Source organism: Procambarus clarkii, chromosome 29, assembly GCF_040958095.1.
Source record: "Procambarus clarkii isolate CNS0578487 chromosome 29, FALCON_Pclarkii_2.0, whole genome shotgun sequence".
Classification (NCBI taxonomy): domain Eukaryota; kingdom Metazoa; phylum Arthropoda; class Malacostraca; order Decapoda; family Cambaridae; genus Procambarus; species Procambarus clarkii.
Genome location: NC_091178.1, coordinates 15,270,339 through 15,292,888, shown reverse-complemented (window position 1 = coordinate 15,292,888; position 22,550 = coordinate 15,270,339). Strand labels below are relative to the sequence as shown.

At 39.1% G+C, this 22,550-nt stretch overlaps 2 protein-coding genes across 4 annotated transcripts in view; one reads left to right on the top strand and one right to left on the bottom strand.

The window, feature by feature from the left end:
- The window catches only part of LOC123765088 (uncharacterized), a 20,741-nt gene extending 10,623 nt beyond the window's left edge, over positions 1 to 10,118 (top strand). For both annotated transcript variants that reach the window (XM_069333528.1, XM_045753523.2), the window contains exons 4-7: positions 755 to 829; positions 1,061 to 2,093; positions 6,498 to 6,634; positions 6,907 to 10,118. In XM_069333528.1, coding sequence (XP_069189629.1) covers positions 755 to 829; positions 1,061 to 2,093; positions 6,498 to 6,634; positions 6,907 to 7,188 — 1,527 coding nt within the window. In that variant the 3' untranslated portion in view covers positions 7,189 to 10,118. The remainder of the gene's footprint in view (positions 1 to 754; positions 830 to 1,060; positions 2,094 to 6,497; positions 6,635 to 6,906) is intronic.
- Positions 9,120 to 22,550, bottom strand: part of Mfe2 (peroxisomal Multifunctional enzyme type 2) — a 25,826-nt gene continuing 12,395 nt past the window's right edge. For both annotated transcript variants that reach the window (XM_045753522.2, XM_045753521.2), the window contains exons 7-16: positions 21,694 to 21,848; positions 19,812 to 19,889; positions 18,475 to 18,553; positions 17,621 to 17,781; positions 15,933 to 16,056; positions 14,423 to 14,595; positions 13,787 to 13,963; positions 12,961 to 13,078; positions 12,241 to 12,429; positions 9,120 to 11,988 (exon numbers count right to left, since the gene is read on the bottom strand). In XM_045753522.2, coding sequence (XP_045609478.2) covers positions 11,765 to 11,988; positions 12,241 to 12,429; positions 12,961 to 13,078; positions 13,787 to 13,963; positions 14,423 to 14,595; positions 15,933 to 16,056; positions 17,621 to 17,781; positions 18,475 to 18,553; positions 19,812 to 19,889; positions 21,694 to 21,848 — 1,478 coding nt within the window. In that variant the 3' untranslated portion in view covers positions 9,120 to 11,764. The remainder of the gene's footprint in view (positions 11,989 to 12,240; positions 12,430 to 12,960; positions 13,079 to 13,786; positions 13,964 to 14,422; positions 14,596 to 15,932; positions 16,057 to 17,620; positions 17,782 to 18,474; positions 18,554 to 19,811; positions 19,890 to 21,693; positions 21,849 to 22,550) is intronic.

Sequence of the window (22,550 nt, the reverse complement as noted above, 5' to 3'; positions counted from 1 at the left end):
TACGAATATCGAATAATAACAACGAGGAATATCCAGGCATTGATAATATGGGCGAGTCGATCAATTATTTTCCAAATAGACGTAAATCCACAGGTTTCTTTGGACCTTAATCTTTATTCATACTACACACAAATAACCGCCAAACTCTTAATCTTAACATAAGCCAATCTAAAGACAATGGTAAAATATAGTAATAACAATCATTTATTTGAAAAGGTACAATGGGTTGGTGAGATTACATAACATTGGTTCTTTTACATTGATGCAAAGCCACTAACACGCACAGCGTTTCTGGCAGGTCCTTAATCTAACACATCAGGTAAGATGGAAGGGTACATTGTAGCAAGGTTTTTATATCGACAAATAATTACAGTAAGTTGACAGAGGTGATTACACTCGTAAGGATGTATGTCTTAAGTACTAATATTTGGGGAAGTGTGTAGTACAAAATAGTGAGAGTTTGAAGCACAAGGTAGGAAATTGAGGATGTGTAACATTTCTGTTATGTAAATTACGGTGACAATAAACAGACACCTTGGGAATATATATATATATATTTGGACGAATGTGGTATACAGAAGTTTGCAGATGAAACTTGGTGTGATGGCGAGTGATACTATACCTATAGTGTGTGATACTGTATCAGTTCATACCAATTGGAGGGCGAAGTGGAGATGCAGGTCGAAAGTTTGTGCCTGGTACCGAAGCTGCAGTGTCTTGACCTCGTGTGTCTTGACCTTGTGTGTGATTACAGGAAATGGGACCCCTGGTGATCAATGGACGATGTATCGGCGGCAACATGTGGAGACGCAGGAGAGAAGGGGGGCGGGTGAGTCCAGCCACAGCATCTCTATTGAAAATTTGTATGTAATAATAATATTAAAGTAAATAGGCAAATAAATTCGATATATATTACATTTTGTTATAAATTTAACTCAAAATACCCATGTATAAAGAATTATGATTCGTCGGTATTCATATTAGAGGAGTTTTCTGTGCCATATCCAGTTTAATGTTCACAAATAACTTCTAGTATGAGGTAACTAGTTTTAACCAACAGGCTGATGTAAATGACTTTCCGATACTGGTACATGCTGATCGTGAGATGTGTGAGGGCTCAAAGCCGCTCATCTTCTCATCATCTGGTGAAAAGTCTCGTCTTACCTTCGGCAACACACCTTCCATCCTCATCTGCCAGGGAAGCATCGGCCCACACCTGGAGAACCTCTCAATATCTGGCGTGAAGGAGATCTGGGTGGCTCCTGGCGCTCTCCAGCCTCGTGATGCCAAACTCGTTATACACCTCTCTGACGTCCAAAATAAAATGATATTGCCTGAAGGAGCGCTATTAATTGAAGCCAGCGAATTCAACAATCATGAACAGCAGTCACCGCCAGCAGAGATTCACTTTATTATAGAAAGAGCAACAGCAGTGGAATACAATAGTCAAAGTTTAGTAGCACCACGTATATCTGTCGTCATGGACGACGTTAGGAATATAAGCATTGGTCCCCAGGCAATCATAGCGTACAAAGATGCAAAGGCATCTTTCTTTGAAGCTAGGCTGAGCGAGTCTCTTCTACTGGAGACTCGGGCTATGAGAGTGGGTAATTTTAAAGCCATAGACATTGACCAATTGACATTGAAGGAAGCATCGGTGGATGTGACTACTGATGGTGGAGGCGAGATGATCCTGGAAGGTGTCAAAAACTTGGTACTCGAGGATAGTGCCGTAAGACTTTCGCCGGGAGCTTCTCTGACACTGAATAATGTAAACATAAGCTCAGCCGGCCAACGAGCCATATCCAACTACATAAATACACCTGGGCCTCTTCTTAATGTGAATCTACACAACGTTAACGGAACAACGTTGGCAAATGGTGCGTTTTGTCTAGTATCTGAAAATGTCATTCTCAACATCTTTACGGTTAGGGAGCAACCGGAGACGACTTCTACCTGTATCCAGGCTGAGACATTGTCGAGCGACACAGATGGAGAAACGTGGCCGGGCGTTGTAACGTGCCAAGGACTGAACGAGACGAGTCCTCTGTGTGGTGACGCTCGCTGCGCCCCCTGCACCATTCTACCACTTGGTTAGTACCATAATATGTGCATGAAATGTTGCCCGAGTATAAATGGATTGGTGCTTGTCCGCCTTTATGTCCATCTTAATTAAGGTAATAGATGTATTTTAATGTTAAATAAATGTTACATTAACACGAGCATTATTGCAAAATTGGTAACTTGAATAAGAAACAGCAAAAATAAATAATTATGACAATAATGAAAGGTATATATTATTATTAAATATGAAAATTGTTATATGTTGGGTAGATATTTTAGTCTATTATTATTTATTATTATTATTATTATTAAATAATTCATTGTGTCGGACAGGAAGTCAGAGTGTATTCATACACGTTAGGCTTTTATTGAGGTCCCCCACCCCACCTAGGGGAAGGGAACTATCAGGAGAAAGCGCCAAGCCATTACGACTATATGACGCTAGGAAGGGATCAGGATAAGGATTTTGGAGGAATTTCATAGATACAGAGTATGTTTGAGTGTGTGTATGCGCAGTGTTTTTATATTTAACATGTTCAAAGATTCAGTAAAGGTGCAGAGTGCTGTCTGCTGGAGTTTGTTATTGATCTAACTGCTGATTTTTTGGAGTCTGGCCCTAGCTTCGGTGCGGGGCAGACGTGTTGAATCGGCGCTCCAGCAGTTTGGTGTTGTTTGCCCGTTTCGGCCGGTTGGGGGCGGGTGTGTCTGCTCGCCTGTGCTGACGTGGCGTTACGATGGGGGTCCCTCTACCCCCAGTCGTCCGGGCTCAGTCTGTGGGACTAGAGTTCTCTGTGCGGGCTGGTTACCCGGAGATTGCCCTGGCTTGTGAACTGCTCTCTGTCCCTGTGTTTGCGATTTATGGGGTAGAGTTGGTAACGGCCCGTAGGGCCATTGTGAAGTTTGCAGAGGAGGCGGCGTATCGCGATTTTCTCCGGCGATACGAGGGGCGGACACTGCCCCTGCCGGATGGTGCGGGCACTGTCACCCTCTCGGATAGAAGTGGTGCACTTACTTACATCAGTGTGCATGGGGCTCCCTTGGAGTTTCCAGAGGCTCTGCTACGGCGGTATTTCGGGCGGTTTGGCGCAGTTGTTAGTGTGAGAGTGAACGTGGTGTCTTCTAGTCCTCTTAAGGGTGTGAGGACTAACATTCGCACCCTGGGCATGAGACTCCGGGCGGATATTCCGTCCTCTGTACGCCTTATGGGGTTCAACGTTCGGGTGTTTTACGCCCGTCAGCCGCGGACGTGTTATCGTTGTGGTCTTTTGGGCCATCAGGCTGCTGACTGTTCTGCGCCTCCTGTTGCACCAGTGAACCTCTTCAGTGAGGAGGATTTTCCGCCCCTTCCTGTGGGGGATGATTCGGTGGGTATGGACGTCTCTTCGGCTGAGGAGGTGGCCCTCTGTAGCATCTGTTGCTCCGCCTGTTGCGCCCCCTGTTGTTGCCGCATCTCCTCCGGAGGTTGTGTCCTCGCCTAGTGCTCCAGCTGGTGTCCCTGAGCCTCTTCCGCCTGCCGTTTGCTCGGTCCCCTCGTCTTCCAGTTCTTCCTCTGCTGTGTCTGTCCCGGTCCCTGCACCCTCGCCGTCTGTCCCGGCTGTGCTGGGAGCTGAGGTGGATCCGGAATTCCCTCCTGTGCCTGGCCTGGTGCCCCGTGTGGTTGAGGAGGCTGCCGTGCTGCGGCGTGCGTCGGTTCGCTCGGTTGGTGCTGCGCGGGTCGCTGAGTCTGCCTCCGGGTCTGATGATGTGCGGCCCGAGCCTAAGCGTTCCCGGCGTTCTTCTGTGTGGGCTGATGTTGGCGAATTCGACGAGTGTCGTCCTTCCGTTGACGGTGGCGTGGCTCCGGATGTGGTGCACACTACGGTGGTGGCGGAGGTACACTTGCCTGAGGATGCCGGTGCCGGCGTTTCGGCCTCAACCTCTGGTCCGGTGTCCGAGGGTCCTGCGTCGGATGGCTCCGGTTCTTCGTGGGCGGTGGTTCCCCCTGCTGTAGTTGGTGGTGAGCGGGGTGGCCTGGTGGTGATGTTGAGAAAGGATGCTCGCTCTGGATGTTCTGTGGCCCCTTCCTCGTTACCCGTTTCCTCGGCGGCGGTCTTGCCGCCTCTTCCGTTTCCTGCAGTCCCTTCCGTGTCTCCTGCGGTATCCGTGGAAGTGCTGTCGTCTCAGCGTCCGACACCTGCTCCGATGGCGAAGGCGTGGCAGGCTCGGCGTCCCTCGTCCGCTTCTCCGGTGTCATCTGCTTCCTCGAAGGGCGTGGTTGGCGCTCCCCAGCCTCGTTATGCGACTTGCGTCAGTGACCTTAGGCATTGGCCGATGCCGCCAGATATAGATGTTCCCGAGTTTATGATACCCGCCCGAGTGCGGGGGATCAAAAACCCTACCGACCTTGAAGATCTAGTCTGGGAAGCTTACAAGTCGAAATATCCTCGTGAGCAGTTCCCGGAGAAGTACATTTCTCACGAGGTTCCTCGCAAGTGATTTCTATGTATTTTGTGTTGCCTGGTTGTGGGGTGTGTATGTGAGTGGGTGGGGTGGGTATTGTTTCCCGGTTCCTGCGTGCTCCGGTTTGTTTTGTGGTTTTTTTTGTATGGCTAGTGGGGGGGTGTGCGGATCCTATGCGTTAGTGTGTTCGGTTATGGATGTCGTGTGCACTTGTTTGTCATATTGTGTGCCCTTCAGGCTGTTGGCGTGTGCTCTTTCTGTTTTGCCTTCCGTTTGTTATGGCGGATCTGTTTTCTTTATTGTTATTGTCCTTATTCTTGTATGTTTCTCGCCTCTCTGTATGTATTTGAGGTGTTAGCAGGCTTGTTTTGTGTGCATTTTGTCCTGGGGTTTTCCCTTATGTTTGTATTACACTGTGTTACTAATTGTGTATTGTTTGTATATGCATTTTTTTGTGGTCAGCCCTTCTGGCTGGTCTTCTATTGATTTGTTCCTTTGTCCTTGTACATATGTGTGCTTTGTACTTTTGTTCTATGTTATATTTGTTCTGTTTTTCTTGTACGTTATACGCATGCTTGCATGTAAAAATAAAAAAAAAAAAAAAAAAAAAAAAAAAAAAAAAACTGCTGATTTTTTTGCAGAGTAATTAGGGGTCGGAGGTAATTTAAGTATGTAGATCCCCAAGCACGAATATAGGTAAGATGAGCGAATAAGTTACCAGGGCAAGGCGAGATACGTAGTCCAGTATCCGATTTTAGAAAGAATCCCTACTATTTTTAGAAACGTTTATGTAATGTGTTTTATATGGTAATTCAGCTTGCTGTCTATGGAACTTCCCATCTTCTCTGCTCATAGATTGGATATTGCTAATTCTTAGGTTAATTTGACTGTTGGACTTGTTACCAAACAATATGTAAAAGGTTTCCTCGATGTTAAGAATAAGTTTCTTAGCAGTCAGCCACAAATGTCTTTTCATCTATTTATTATTTATATATACAAGAGTTCTTACATTCTTGTACAGCCACTAGCACGCGTAGCGTTTTGGGCAAGCCCTTAATCCCATGTTCCCCGGAATACGACCCGCCAAATCATTTAACAACCAGGTACCCATTTTACTGTTGGGTAAACAGAGGCTACAGTTAAGGGTTGATACCCAGTAAATCCTCCCTGGCCAGGATACGAACCCAGAACAAAGCGCTCGCAAAACGCAGGTACGTATCTTGCCACAGGGGCTGTTCAGTATTCACCGTCATTTAGAAAAAGTGCGTTAGCATGGGAGAAAGTGAAGGTTGTGTTATCAGCAAATAGAATTACCGTAGCTTCAAGCACCGAGTACATCAGTGGAAGATCACTGATGTAAATGAGAAAGAGGACGGACTAAGTTTACCACCCTGTGGAACCCCAGTGATCACTTGCAGCATCGTTCACAGAAATTACTGGCACCTGTGTCTACTTCGATGTAGATGTTCCTCAACATCTAGCAGTCTCCGTGGTGTAGTGGTAAGACACTCGCCTGGCGTTCCGCGAGCGCTATGTCATGGGTTCGTATCCTGGCCGGGGAGGATTTACTGGGCGCAATTCCTTAACTGTAGCCTCTGTTTAACGCAACAGTAAAATGTGTACTTGGATGAAAAAACGATTCTTCGCGGCAGGGGATCGTATTCCAGGGACCATAGGATTAAGGACTTGCCCGAAACGCTACGCGTACTAGTGGCTGTACAAGAATGTAACAACTCTTGTATATATCTCAAAAAAAAAAAAAAAAAAAAAAAAACTGCGGAATGTTAGCTAGGAATACACATGAATGAGATTACCGTTGTAGAACACAACCTCAAATTATATTTTTTATCTTAACTGCTTTCATTGTATAATTACTTAGATTAAATTAGTATTTACTGGGCTTAAACATAGTGTTATTGTTGTTATCCGTGTTAGCTAAGTCTGAAAACTTATCCTCATTAATTAAATGAATTGCTGTTGCTGATATTCAACAGTCGGATCTACCACTGACATGACAGAGACGTACGAGGAAGGACTCCCATTGTATGCTGTCGTTCTCACTATCTTAGCTGGAATTATCCTCATTCTTCTTCTTATATTCAGCATTTGCAAAATACTTAGGCGTAACCAGGTAAATATGTCTTGCTTAACTTATCCATCAATGGTTTTTAAACTGAACATTTGCCTTACACTTGATAACCATAACTGCTGAAACTATTAAGTATAATTGGAAGTATAATAAATATAACATACCATAAAATATATTTATATATAGCATAAATTATTATACTATAAAGTATAATAAATATAATTGGATGTGATACCCAAGGATCACTTTTAAATATAAATGTCTGCAAATTTAGTTCAATGTTGTGACAATGTGTGTTTCTATCCCAAAATCAGAGTGCAGAGTACAAACTTCCTCGTCCAGCTCAAAATAACACCTTCCAGAAGAGCATTGTAACTGCGGAGAACCTAGACACATCTTGCAAGAACACTAGGGAAGACCATGCTGCTCCTGCAGAGATATACATCACCTTCAATAAATCAGAACCGTTAGAAGAAAGGCAAGTACTGCTCAGTGATGTCGACTTATTTCATACCGACTTCCACACACTTCCTGCCAATGCCTACTTACCATCTGATAATACCAGAAGGATATCTGAAGATTACAACTGTTCATAAAATTTTGTATAATTTATGTAATGTACTGTATATCAATATTGAAACATACCACTTCAAACTGCTGACTTAGAGATGTATGCAGTGTGCACAAGAAAGTTGCCGATTTATACTCATACATGATGGAACAATAACAATGATGTATGTTGTGGCTGGAAGAACCATACACACTGAACATCATAAAGACACCACCTAGACTCCCAGGGTATTATTTCTCTAACATAGGTGGTCCAGTTTCTAGATGATTCAGATATTCACAGACTGGCTCTTTATACCTCTGCAACATCTATGTGAGGTGTGACAGAATAATGGAGACATCTCTTTGCTCACTAAATAGTTGGACTTAAACCATCGTAATGGGCGACTTTAATGCAAGACACATTAATTTAGGGATAAAACAAACAGAAATGGTTGTTTGTTTCTTAATCTGGTCATTAAGAAGAGCATGACTGTCTTCGATCTAAACCCATTTAACACCACCACTTTTCGGGTAGAACACTCGATTATGCAGTAGGTCATGGTCTCTCAGAGAATTTGGTCCATGTATCGTTAGTGTAAGAGCTAATTACTGATCACAATGCAATACAAAGTTCATATACCATCAAAGATGTCAAATCACAACACTGACACAACACCAGTTAACATCCGTGACAATTTACACATGCACTTCAAGCTCTAAATATACAATTGGTATCTATTCCACACATTTACAAAATGTGAATTATATGAGGACCTTAGTAATGTGTTACTTCATTAACATGGCCATTTAGGTTTCACACATTTCACAAGAACTAAGTATAAAGGAGAGTTGACCAGACCACACACTAGTAGGTGAAGGGACGACAACGTTTCAGGGTTTGACCAGGGTCTGATCAACATACTTCAGCCACGTTATTGTGACTCATCGCCTGCATACAAAGGAGAGCATTGGTTCCGTGACTAGTGCCACAAATCCTTGCCTGACCATGCACTATATTTATAGCATTACAGATAGCCATTATGTTGGATAGAAAACAGATGCTTTATTTTACCCATAGGGTTTATAAACATATTAGATGAGGGAAGCAGGGGGGGGGGGCTCTGATGCATGGGTAACGGCATCTTTCCCCGTATCAACCTACCCTGGCTTTGCACCCTGGAGAGGCCACTCCAGGCTGACAACCAGAGCACAACTCCATAGTCTCCCGAGACTGATGGATACCTACTACTACTACTACTACTAGACGAGGTATGCAGCAGTACTTGGGTTGACCCTGTGCCCAGGCCTCTCCCACACACTCTAGAAGTACTCCCCTCTCGCAAATCCTCCCCCAACTCCTAACACACATTCCCTTCCAAATTTATCTCTACACACACACACACAAACACACACACACACACACACACACACACACTTTCCCCATCTCCACACACACCCTACCTAATCTTCCCCAAATACACACTTTCAATGCCACATCACTAATAATTTTCATTATATGCATACATCATCACCTGCAAAAATCTACAAATCCTTCCCGTTTGTCTACACACGCCCTCCCAGTCTTCTCCACATATGCTTTTGCTGACTTCTCCCCTTTCCCCCCCCCCCCCCAAACAACCTGTCCATCTACACCCACACATGTAAACATCCTCCTGATCTTCCCATATACACCCTCCCAATCTCCAACCCCACACACACCCACCCCTACCTACCTTCCCCATCTCGCCTCATCATTACTATTTTCACAACACACCATCTTCACCACAGTAAACATCGTAACACCTTGCTTTTACTCTGGTTACTCTTCCAGGAAAGTCAACATGCATGATGGTAACTTTAGTTCTCAATCTGTGTTGTGATCCTTTCAAAAGTCTGTGCACAGAGATGGTTGACTAAATGAAGAACCATTTTACCCATGCTTAAAGTGTAAAAAGGAATCAATCAACAAAGCAAATTAGAACCTGTAATTTTTTATTACATAAGGAAAATCAATAAAGATGTCCCTAATACCCTATGCTAGAATATATTGTTGCAATTATAGTTTGTATCTCCATATACAGTGTGGGTGAATTTCTGCTCGAATAGAACAATTGGTTGCAAACACATTATTGATTCAGAATCTTGTTGCATTAAACAGGCACTATTGTGGTTACAATTATTGCAAAAAAGTAACTACTTTCACATTAATATAATGCATAAAAGAACATTTTAATGCAAAATAACAAATGCAACAATAATTAATGCAACATTAATAATTTGTTAATTTGCACTGCAAATCCAAATGTACAATATTGTTTGCATTAAGCATTAACAGGATTAGAATTCATCATATGCAATGAATTGTGTGGTGGACCTGGTTCCATTCAAGCAGAAATTTTCTGTACGTACAAATGTACCAGCAACTTTGCAATACAGACAATATTAATACCTTTTTAATACAGTGTTACTACTTGACTCTCAATGAGTGACATTAATAGAATTCACAGGCTGAGGCATGGAAAAAAAGTTTCCAATAATCAATCCATAATTGCAGTCTCGGTTACATTATATTATGCTCACTAATTCTCGTCACGTGGGGCGGCCCAATATTCCAGTTATTGTACCTGAATTTATGGCATGTGTAATTTTTTTTTTTATGCAATCAGTTGAATTTATATTTTTACACTAATACAGAATTTTATTCTTATGGCATTTTCATAAAAATATGTAATATTTAACAAATCAATTTGAACTTACCTTGGTGAAGTTCAAAGGTGTCCATCACCCTTGGATTGGAATACTGTATTTTACAATACAAAAAATGTAGTGCCACAACATCCGAACTGTAGAACGTTAACCCTTAAACTCGGCAGGATATTTTGATTCATTGTAATGAAGAAAAAAATGTAAGCTTTTTTTACTTTTGACATTGTTAATTAGCATCCAGAAAAGTCAAGTAAAAAGTCTCTACCTATCGTGGTTTACCTGTAGTGGCCCAGAAGTTTTTTTTTTCGGTGGAAAATGAAGTGAGGTGTTGTATGGGAATAACAAGGTGCATTTATTTTATTGTATCTCACTTTTTTTCATGCTCGCATGTATAGGTGTCATATATATATATATATATACAGTATATAACTTTGGAAATATGTCCTGTATATACAAAAGTGTGTATATACATACACACACACACAGTATTTATTCATACTAATACACACAAGCCTAAATCTTATATTTGCACAGAGCACACATTTTGTTTGCAAATATATACTGTACATGGAAAAATCACTAATTTGCTGCTGTTAAATTGTCAATAGTTTCTTGCATAGCTACCCTGCATGTACAATGACTGGATGGTGATGCCCCAGACATGGTTCACATCCTTTTAGTAAATCCCTGGAAGGAAACTATGGGATGATAACCAAACCACGCACCAGAAGATAAAGAAACGACGGAGCTTCAGTCAGTCCTGGACCATCATCAAGTCTTCCAGATTAAGACTTGATAATGGTCCAGGACAGACTGAAACATCGTCGTTTCTCCATCTTCTGGTGTGTGTGATTTGGTCACGTATCTTTAGCCACATTGTGACTTTCTGCAAACTATGAAACTCAGGAATTCCTATCAAGTATTGCAAATGATCAACAGGCATTTCATGCCAAATGACATCGCCCTAGAATGGGTGGGGATTTTGTAGAATCAAATGGGGAGCTTTAAATCATCTCCAGAAAATTTGAGCATATGGGACCAATCTTTCACCTTGTCCTACTCCGCAAGCCCTGCCTGGGGCCAGGCTTAACACCCAGGGCAATCTAGAATAAGTGAAGTTAACACAACCTCCTCCAATTTGTCTAAAATTTGGTTCGGCAGTTCGTGTTAGGAAGAGGAGGAAAGAAAAATAATAATGAAATACTTGACTCTGATAAAAAGTAAATGGCAAGGTCAAATTAGGAACAATAAATGACTACTTGCCACAGTAGTATTGTAGATACAGTATAAAAGTTAAGATACAAAAAAAAAAATAGTTGTTGAGACGTCCATGAATGTGTTGAAATAAGAATTCAAACATACTAAAAAAACAGCTTGCCAAGTTCAAATGTTAATAAACGGCTGAAAATATAAAAACATTTACTATGTAATTTAAAATCCTATCCATAATGTTATAAAGGAATGGTTTTATAGGTTCTCTGCAAAATAAGTATGCATTCTAATTATTTTGGTGAAATTAAAATACCAATTCTCTTCTACAACCTGATAAAATATGTTTTTACACAAATTTCTCATATCAAGATAATATTGGGGAAACTAATTATAAAAGATGCATTTCCATTTATAGTATATTTTTGGCAATTTATGGTTGGGTTTTTTTTTGGAATTCCTCATGGCTCAACTTAACCTAAATATAAATCCCAACATATCCAAAGTGTCAAGATCACCCACAGTTAATGCTAATTAAAACATCTAATATATATATATATATATATATATATATATATAACATTTAAAAGTTCTGCAACAACAATACTATATATCTAATCAAGCAACAGAATCCCAAATATTTGAACTAATAAACCACATCCATTAATTTCTTAACTCTCACTCCTGCTCCATCACTTAAAGTCCTCACATCTTGGCTTGTGGTTTCAAAAGTGTCTGCAGCTTCTGTGTGAGCATCACATTGCCTGAAACTTTTAGTTTGCCAGACAAGAATGCCTTTTGTGCATTTAACTTCCCAGTCATCAGAGCAGCCATGTCATCATCTTCTAGTGTCAGTGTTACGTTTGGCCTTTCTCCATTCTTGGGTGTGCCTTCATACACTGAACCTTGGCCATTCTTCAAATCCAAGGCTGTAAAGACGTTTGTTCAATCAAAACTGAATTAGAAACCTGCCACACTTGCCGCAGATAAAGAAAAGCATGCGGCAACATTTTCTCAAACAGCAATGTCGGCAGCATCATCATACTGTGGCATGTGAAGCCAGACACATGAATGTGTGAAGCAAATACTTCCAGCAAATGCAAGTGTATTAAAACATGGCTTTCTTGGAGTCCACAACAAAAACAATAGAAAACAATATATTTAATGCATTATATACTTACTCCACTGTGCAGCTTTTGTCTTGTTCTTGTTTATATTCCACAAGAATATAGCGTTAACCTTTTCAGCTGTACCAGGAGTACTTGCCAGTCTCTCTGACATTTCACGAAACACAGCAGTGCTGAGTAACTGCACAGGGCTAGAAGTGGAAGGACTCTGACGATCCTCGTCAACAATATCCACATAGCCACCTGTGGAAAAAAAATATAAAAACCAGAATAGAATAAAACAATTACTACATTAATTTTACTCACACATTTTCATCACTAAAATAAGAGCATATAGTGTAATGAAATGCCCACTTCATGAGTAACACCATCATTGTAAATTAATTGCAGTTACTTAAATGATTTCATACTGTATATAAGTGATGCTGTGAACACAAACTGAACAGAGGTGTTGTTTGCTCTGTTGTTATCCATTTTGCTTCGTTTCCATTCTAGGAGGGTTAATTTCTTCAGTGAGCATAATCATGAATCCCCTTCCCCCCTGTACCTCAGTAAGGGGACAGCCAGGTTTTGACCTCTGGTTTCCAGTAGGCTATTAAGGGCTCACAAGAGCTAATATGACTTGTAGGTATAGTCTCCTAGAGCCCAGGTGAATGGATTGTAGGTATAGAGCTATCTCAGTATGTCTAGCTACAGGGAGCCACCATTTGAACCCTTCAGAAATACCCCAGTAGATTTAAAACTTAAGGTGGCAAGAAAACACTTGTAACATACCTGAAAGACATACTTGGTTTGTTTCCTTAACAGTGGTGGTAAAGAAAACCCGTGAACCCTCTTTCCACATGTCGACTACAAGTGTCTGGCCGGGAATCACTGGTTTAACAAAACGAGTCTACAAAGAAATCGCAACACTTTAATTTAAACATAACTGAAATAAAGAATTCACAATAAAATAAAATCAATGCAGGTTATTCAGTTCACTTTATTATTACTTAATACTATCCCTGCTTTTGTTTATAAAATACATTGTACTGAAGAGACAATTGCCCACCTAATAATTCATAGCTTTGGTAAAGAAAACATACCAGGGGGCCCCAGTATTACATTCGGGTTCGTTCTCGATTCATAATCGAGAATTCCGGGTTCGAGTCCTGGGCAGGACAGAAATGGTTGAGCACATTACCTAGCACCTAATGCCTCTGTTCACCTAGCAGTACGTAGGTAATCAGGAGATAGTTTGTTAAGGGTGTTGCATCCTGGGTGGGTCCAGTAATTCGACCTTGGGAGGGGGACCGCGAAATAAGCCTAGACGTGTATGAATACACTCTGGCTGCCTGTCCCTCGACACACTGAATTATACAAGAGCTAAAAAAAAAAGTTTACCAACAGTTCTTGAATAATTGGGGACTAAAGGAATAGTTCCAAGGGAAAAATAATTAGGTGTTAGTCCATTCCATAAGAAAGCTGTGGAATGGAGAAATAAAAACACACACCATGTCTGTCCAACTCCTTGATCTTCCTCTTCTATCTTCAAAATCACTTAAATATGCCCTCTTAACCACTATCACATCTTAATAAGCCACACTATAAACAAACATACCTTCATTGCCTTAAACAACCTGGCATCATTCCCACAAAAATTCTTCATGATGATTCTAGCAGTAATGCCATAGAAACAAAGTCCATGTAGAATGGGTTGACTGAAACCACCCATGGCAGCAAAGGAAGGATCAATGTGGAGAGGATTACGGTCACCATTAAGACGGTACAGAGCAGCCTGAAACAAGGAACAAAATCATTAATCAAGGTGTATATTCTATTAAAAACTAAGCATGCCTCACAAAAAATTATAAAGTACCAAATGAGTAATTTATAGAAAGCAGGTCTTTTTTTGCATAAAATGTATGTATGGTCCTACAAACTTTACTGCCTAAAATAATCTTTAATAAAAATATAAATAGTTAACCTTACATATTCAAGTTAACATTTTACATTCAAGCCCAATTACCAATTGCTGTAATTAATAGGGTAGAAAGAAAAATTTAATTTAAAACAGTGTAGCTCTTATTCCCTGACAAAGATGCCAAAGGTAAGAAACATTGATTTTTGGGCGACTGCCACCATTTTTGGGCCAGCAACCGCTCCAAACACATCCGTGTGGTGGGGCGGTCAAAATGGCCAGTACACTGTATAACATAACTTGTATACACGAACATGATAAAGTAATTATTTTTACCTGATCAATGCCCGTCTTGACCTCTTCAGTGGCATCTGGTTTTCGCTGGGGGGCATCATACAGAGGTACTGCTTTGCTACTCTTCCTTGGACCACCAAAATTTCCATCACCAACTATGAACAGCGACCATTGTGCTCGACAAATTGGTTCCCCTTTCTCATCTTTTGTCAATGCTGTTAGGAGTAACTAATAATTCAGTCTATCAACTTTAATACAATACCACCTGTCTGATGTTCAATGAGCCTTGTTGTAAAAGTTATGAATGAGTCATTTAACAGTATGAAATCAAAGTGATTAATGTACAAACATATTTCTCCCTTTGAACTGTTTATTCTATTATCTATTCAAGTTACTAGAGGGGTTACCCAGTGGTGCATGGGTTACTGTCCTTTGTCCCTCTCTTCCCCTCCCATTCTTTCTCATTTTTTTCCATCCCATTCTTCCTCACTTTACTGCCGAATCAGCATTATCGATATCGAATCAACATTAAATAAACATCGATAACAGCCGAGAAATTAAGTTGGGAAAACACATTATGGACAATTAAACCTTATTTCAGACTTCATTGGAGTTAGTGGTTGTTGAAAGAAGAGCCAATCCTACTCACCATGCAATCATAATTCATCATGGAAAGTTGTGAGGCTAACCACAACCATATAGCCTCCAACCTCCTTACCTTGTGATGATGATTTCAGGGCTCAACATCCCGGCGGCCCAGTCCCTGGACACCCTTGGGGACACCTCAAACAGGCCTCCTGGTCAGCGGACACCTCGAACAGACATACAGACAAGACCTTTTCTCTTATATAGATATTGTTATCCAACCTTTACAGTCCATATAATTTCTAACTAGTTTCTTTGAATGCTCCAAACATTGCATTCAACTATTACTGACGGTGCAGCCAGTTAAATTGACAAAATAGTAAATAAGAAATTGCAGAGATGCCCATGCAACTGACAGAGACAATAGCAAGAGGAAATGACCAATGTAGGAGCACAAGATAAGGTTATTCTTGTTAGAAGAGTATGGATGGGACTTTCAAACTGCATTACTCTACAACTTGTGGGTATGTTTATCTGAAGGCTTGAATCTTTAAATTATAGCTGGGATTTAAAACAAATACAGTACATTAAATTTCAATTGTTAACCTGAAAAGCAGTAACACTTTCAGCATTCCACATGAAATTAATACCCAAAATTTATAAAAATCTGTAGTGGTAATAGCCACACAAGATAGCACGCTCCTTAGACTAACCAGATTGTGCTAACCAACATATTTTGCTAGTTTTTTAAGCTGTTACACAATGCTGGTGATTCCTGTACTTGCCTTCCTTTTATGGTGTACATTCCTTCTAGTCTCATATCTCCCTTTCCAATCTTCATTACCTTACACTTGCTGCAGTTGAATTCAAACAGTCCTTTATTGACCCACTTCTGGAGTTTGTCAAGGTGATGGTTTTAGTAATATATTAACAGAAAAACAGATTTGCCGTATCATATTGTACTTACTATCATAGATAAGAACAGCTCCAGAACCCTTGTCTAAAACATCCACAACTTCTACTTCTGTGTTTACAGTGGCACTTGTTGGAAGTGGTTTGAAAATTTCTATATACATTTCCCCATGAAGAAGCTGAAATAAAAATTCTTGGTAATATTATGAATAAACATGATTACTGTATTACAGTTTGTGTATAGTGCTTATATTTTATGAATTTAAGCTAAAACTAAAAAACTAAATAAAAAGTGAGTTTAATGAGATGCATTGAAACTTAACTTGGACTTCCAAAGGGTTTGGAAAGGATAGGGGAGGATAAAGGGTGGGATGAAGGGTGGGATGGTGACAATCTTAGACGAGGTTTTGGATGTGGAGAGAGGAGGCTTGAAAGTTTGGTGGCCTTTCCACCTTGGGTTGGAATCATATTTACCCACCCGGCAATGCTGGGTGCAAGAGGTGTGTCTGTGTCTGTGTACTTTGTGTTTTGCATTGAAATTACTGATGGTTTTGATATTTACAACCTTCTAACCATCTACCACTCTGTTTAAAATTGAGTACTTTTTTTAGGGGAGGGGGAAGAGTGGGGGGCAGCCTTGATTGATTCCTTAGCTTGGGTCTATGACCTTATGTTCATGAAGATGCAGGTTTCAAGACTTTGTCAATTTTGTTGATTATAGTTACTATTTTGTATGCAGTGATCATATCACTTATTTTCCTTCTATCTTCTAGTTTGGGTGAATTTAACACCTCTAACCTCTCTTTGTAGCTTTGTTTTTCAGTCTCAGGAACGATTTAGGTGTGTACTGTATACTTTATTCCTTTAAAACTCTGAACTACAATGCCAGTCCTGACCTTAAATGCTTCCTAGAAGGCTGTAACAGAACTCATGGACTCCATAATAGAAACAAACATCTTTTTGATAAGCCAAGAGTGAGACTTAACCAAAGCAGAAATGCTATGCAAATCAAGGGTCCCAAATTGTTAAAAACCTCCAAAACGTAATTAAAAGCTAATTAATGCTCATAAGTTTAAAATGATACTAAAAAAATATTTACTAATGTAACTAATTTCGCTAACATTACCTCACCGAACAAAGATTTCTTAAATTTTACTTACTATAAATCTATGCCTTTCTTCATTGTCATCTAACTTGTGTACAGTATCTAATTTTTGTAAAATTGTTTATTAAAGTAATATATTCTCTTAACTTTCAACTTTGCAAACTTGCTCTACGTTATGTTCTAGTAGGCTTTCTAAAACATACCTTTGTATTTCCTTGCTGTTATTAATGTTAAAAATCACTTCTGTACTGTTGCTAGAACTGCAGAATCTAGACTGTAATAGACTACGCCTATCATCATCACCTTTATATTGTATATTATTCGTCACATTTCTTGAACATTTTCACACGTTAGCTTACTTCCCTTTAGCATTAAGAGTTTTCCCCATTATACCTTTAAGTAATTTGAAATGTAAATTACTCTAAGTTTCGTGTGAAACATTTTGTGTAGCAGTGGCTTCATTTGTGTGTGTGTGTAACCCCTGTACCTACAATTGTCCCTTCATCTTATATTCTTTGCATGTACTGTACATTCTTATGAATAAAATTACTATCATCATTATTATTTTAAAGACAAGGAACAAAATAAAATAAACAAGACCATTCTTCATCTTCCACACCATGAACAATTCTGTTTACCTTTGTAAGATCAACTGACCACCCAGGAATATTACTAAAGAGATCTCCACCCATGGCAGATGCTTGTGAAGGCACGATACCAAAGGTTGGTAGTGGCATAAAGTCTTCACTGTTCTCATACAAGTATTGAAGGCTATTCTCATCCTTTGTAGATACACCAACTGAAAACAATTGCAGTTATAAAACAATTAGCACCAGTATACTTGTGTACAACTTGAAGGAAATATTCTACCGAGTAACTTGGTACAATATTACTAATATGGTAAATATCAACTTCAACATCAAAATATGGGGAAAATAAATACAAAAGAAGCTAAATTTCTAAACTGCAAACAAAATAAAAAGATTAAATAATCTTTATACACCCCAATTAACCAAAGACAAATGAGATGGCAAAAGTATCCTTGAAGAGAATCTAATATACAGTACACACACATTAATAATACATCTACAATGGATTGATCACTTCAAATATATATTTCCAGTAAAACAACATCTGAGAATCTGTAATTCAGATTTCCTGTACCTGTACCCTTTGACTGACTATTACTTACTAAAGGGGAAGGATCTAGCAAAAGAATTAGGTCCCAGAAACAACCAGATATCACACACTGGTGCACCATTTCTCAATAGATCAACATTTGCCATGGCATTCCAATTTCTAAATACTGAAGTGTGTTTGTAACACATCACACTAATCTGTATACGAAGAGTTGCACTGCTCAGTCACTAAAGAAAATCTAGTAAGGATGGAATTCCACCACTTTAAGACTTGCATGATACAAGGTTGCAGAAAAAATTTAATATTTGTTAAGGACTCAATGTTTGCTTAAGGCTTTGAATGTTACTCTTACCTCCAAGAGCATATAAGATTACATCCTTTGCGCCATATGTGAAGCTACTTGGTTTCAATTTTACCCCAAGAGCAGAGAGCTGAAACATAGGGAAAATTATACAAATCTCTATAATAGCACAAAATATATGTTTGTAAATATATAGCTGTAGCCAGCAGTACAAGAAATTTTAAAATGAACAGATGCAACTTTTAAAGAAGGTAATAAAAACATTGGTCTTGTAAGCTAGAAAAAGGCAAATATGAATGTATTACAATACTATTATTTATGAATGTCTGAATAAAAATTTGAGTAGTATTAGTAGTCTTGTACTACTGATTGCAACACTAGTACTAAGTGGGTGCAACACCAATAAAAAGTATTTGTAATAGCATTTTGGAACTCTTTGGCTGCACAATGTGATAGTAGTCAAATCAAGGGAAAGGGGGTTAATGGTGATAAGTGACCTCTGTTCAAATGCCTAAAACAGTATTTTAAAGTTATCTAATGTTCAACCAGGTCCTCTGATCTTCAAAACGGGAGTCTGGACACAGCAAATGTTCCCATCTGTTAGTGACAATTGAACTTTACCTCATGCTGCTGTACCAAAACAGCAATCATATCTTCTTTAAACCCTAGCACTTACTGGTACTCATATAATTTGACTATTATTATTATTTTTTATATTTTTTTTTACATAATTAAGGTAGTGTATGTTATGTTGTTTTGTATGTTGTAACATGTTCAGTACAATATACAAATTGGTGCATAGGTAAAATACAAATTACACACACACACACACTAAGTATATTCACAATGAAATCACAATAACATTATGTTCCTACCAGAAAATGTTAAGGCAATGTGGCAAGATTAACTCATGTCTCTCGACTCCCCAAAAACATGCACTGCCCACTAAACCATGATACTAAAAGTATTACAAGTACAAGCTTGATGGAACTTGCTTGGGGTTTGACATGCATCAAACTGGTACCCAAAATTGAATTTTTATGATAAACACTTCATCCACACTCGGATGAAGGCAGTGATGTTCCCTAGCTTACACCCCCCTCTGTAATGGGAGTGAAGGTAGGGAATATCACTACCCATGATCAAACCACTGAAATTCCTCAAGGAAAAGTCAGACAAATTAAATTAATATAAAAAGCAATAACCCTTAAATTACAGAATGTTGTCATTGCAGCTGCATTGTTAATGGGGCACATCAAATGAAAATCCAGAGTATTCAATTATTTGTGTGATAAATATTTACTTTATTATTTTTAAGGATAAGGATTTTATTTTTATAGATAAGGCTATATTAAGAAATATGGTAAAGGTAACTCAAATTAACTCACAGGTCCAGTCACTGAGTGTGAAGCAGCAGCCGTGGAGTAAGACTTGACATTTTGCTTCTCGCTATTCCTTTGGAAAATCTGATGGGGGAATTTACCAACGTTCATTATTCTAGCTATAACATTTGCAAAAATTTTTTAACAAAATCGGATGCCTACATTAAAAATAACTATCATAAAAATTAACTTTATGTACATGAGCCGTGATTAAAACCATGCTTCAAATTACAGAGAAAAATCTATGGTTAGCAGTATCGATCCCGAGAACTCAACTCAGGGCTAATTGACTCATTTTATAAAATCTGAATTATGAAATATTAACTGTCTAATAAACATACAGTATAATAAGAAATATATTTTTTTATGTACTGTATACAAATAAGAACACCGAACTACACACATACACCCACACATACTGCTAGATAAAGCTAAAGATAAATAGTAGAGATAATTAGTTTAACACAAGAGGGAGAGGGGGGGGGGCCACATACACACAAGGGGACACAGGTGAAAACCGAGTATCCAGATAAGCCATAGAGACATTAGAAAGAACTCATTTAGTGTCAATAATTGTTAACAAATGCATTAAGCAGTGATGTAGTGGAAGCAAACTTCTTACACTGTTTCAGATGTAGATATGATACAGTAGAGCCTAATAGGCTCAGGAATCTGTACACCGGTTAATTGACAGTCGAGAGGCAGGACCAAAGAGCTGAAGCTCAACCCCCGCAAGCCCAACTAGGAGACTACTGCTGAGCAGACAGCACTCATAGTAAAAAGGGCCCAGGTTTAATTACCAGCTGAGGCAGAAACAAATGTGAAGTTTCTCTCATCAGATGCCTCTGTTACTCTGTTAACCTAGAAATAAATAGGTGCCTGGGAGTTAAAGACAGCTGCTACAGGCTGCTTCCAGAAGATGTGTGTGCGCGCGCGTACGAATGTGTGTGTGTTAGAGAAATATATGTAGTAGACATAATAAACGAAAACAGATCGGTTAGAAAAGCTGGGTCCAAGAGCTAATAGCTCAATTCTGCAGGCACATAGTAAATACCCACATATAGAAAGGAATTACAAAACTAACAGAGATCAAGGGATGATTCTGGATAGCAGATGGTCACCAGAGGAACAGAAAGGATATTGTGTGAGGAGCATATGTTGAGCTTTCCAACTTCAGAATAACTTTTAATTACATGGATGGTGGAATACTAAAGAAACTATTCGTGACTTTTGAAAGATCATTTTCTTTGCCCTCCATGGGCAAAAGATTCCCGCAGTGTGATAAAAATAATGAGAGAAGCTCTTGAGTCTGAACATGAACATGATCAAAATTAGAATATGCAGCAGTTGTATGGTGCCCATATCTCAAAAATCACATCAATAAACTGGAAAAAGTGAAAAGATATGCTATAAAATGGCTTTCAGATCTGAAAAACAGGAGTTATGAGGAGAGGCTAGAGGCATTAAATATGCCAAAGCTAAAAGATAAATGAAAAAGAGGTGATATGATCACTGCTTATAAAATAGTAACAGGAATTTATGAAATTGTCTATGAAGAAATTTTGAAAATTGCAACTTCAAGAACTAAAAAGACACAGGTTCAAGGCTATGAAACAGAGCTATCCCCCCAAAAAATCACAGTTCACTTTTGCAAGCAGAACGGTAGACAGTTAGAGCAAGCGAGAAGGTGGTGAAGGCCAAAACCGTCAGTATATTAGTTTCAAAGGCACATATTATACATGACGGTATAGTACTGAGAAGATGGGACACCACGAGAGTAGCTCTCATCCGGTAGCTACATTTAGGTAATTACACACACATAGTACACTATATTTAGCTCGGAAATAATTATGAACATGAATTACAAGGTAGATATTGTATATCTTACCCTTGCAAGTAATGCACTATCTTCAAGAGTGGATGCTGGATGATGAGCCCCTTTAAAATCTATTATTTGTTCCCAATTATCACGGACTTCCTCAGGAGAGACTGAAGCCTTTGGCGATTTCTGACACAGTACTCCTTCAGTTAGCTCCCATCTAACTGTTTAAATATTGGTATAAATATTATGGCATGCTAAACAATGTTATATATCTTAAAAGTGCAAGCAAGTTGCATAATTCAATAAATTCTGCAACACAGGTAAAGACAAAGTTCAGTTATACAGACAATGGTTAATGTTTACCATTTTCTTTGCCATCTTTTTCTATCAAATAATTTTACTACCATGGGAATAAAATTTAATTTTATGCTACAGCATAAAAATTATGAATATTATCACCTTTCCAAGTTTTAAGCATCATCTCTGGCAGCCAGTTATTTTTAAAGAATAACTGCTGATCATCATGAGAAAAGATAAGGAAAGTTCCAAAAACTGAATGACCTTAAAGAAATAAAGATATGAATATATATCAAAAGCTTTTTTATTTGTTTCTCCCTCAGGTAAAATCTGCTACATCTGTAATACAGGACCATGCAGGAGTCAGATATGCAGGATAATATTTCAACACCAGTACAACAGGAAACAATTCAAGCACTCCCTGTAGAGTCGTACTGGTGCTAGGGAGTATTAAGAACACTAAATTAAGCCTAGAATGAATTCCAGACTGTTTATTCACAAACTATATAATCATTCCAAGCTCTCTCTGCTATCATAAATGACTGCCAATGTACTCTAATTTCCAGTTTGTCTGCGAGAAACCTTACATCAGCTGCCACCAGACTGCAGTGCCCTACTAACAAGAT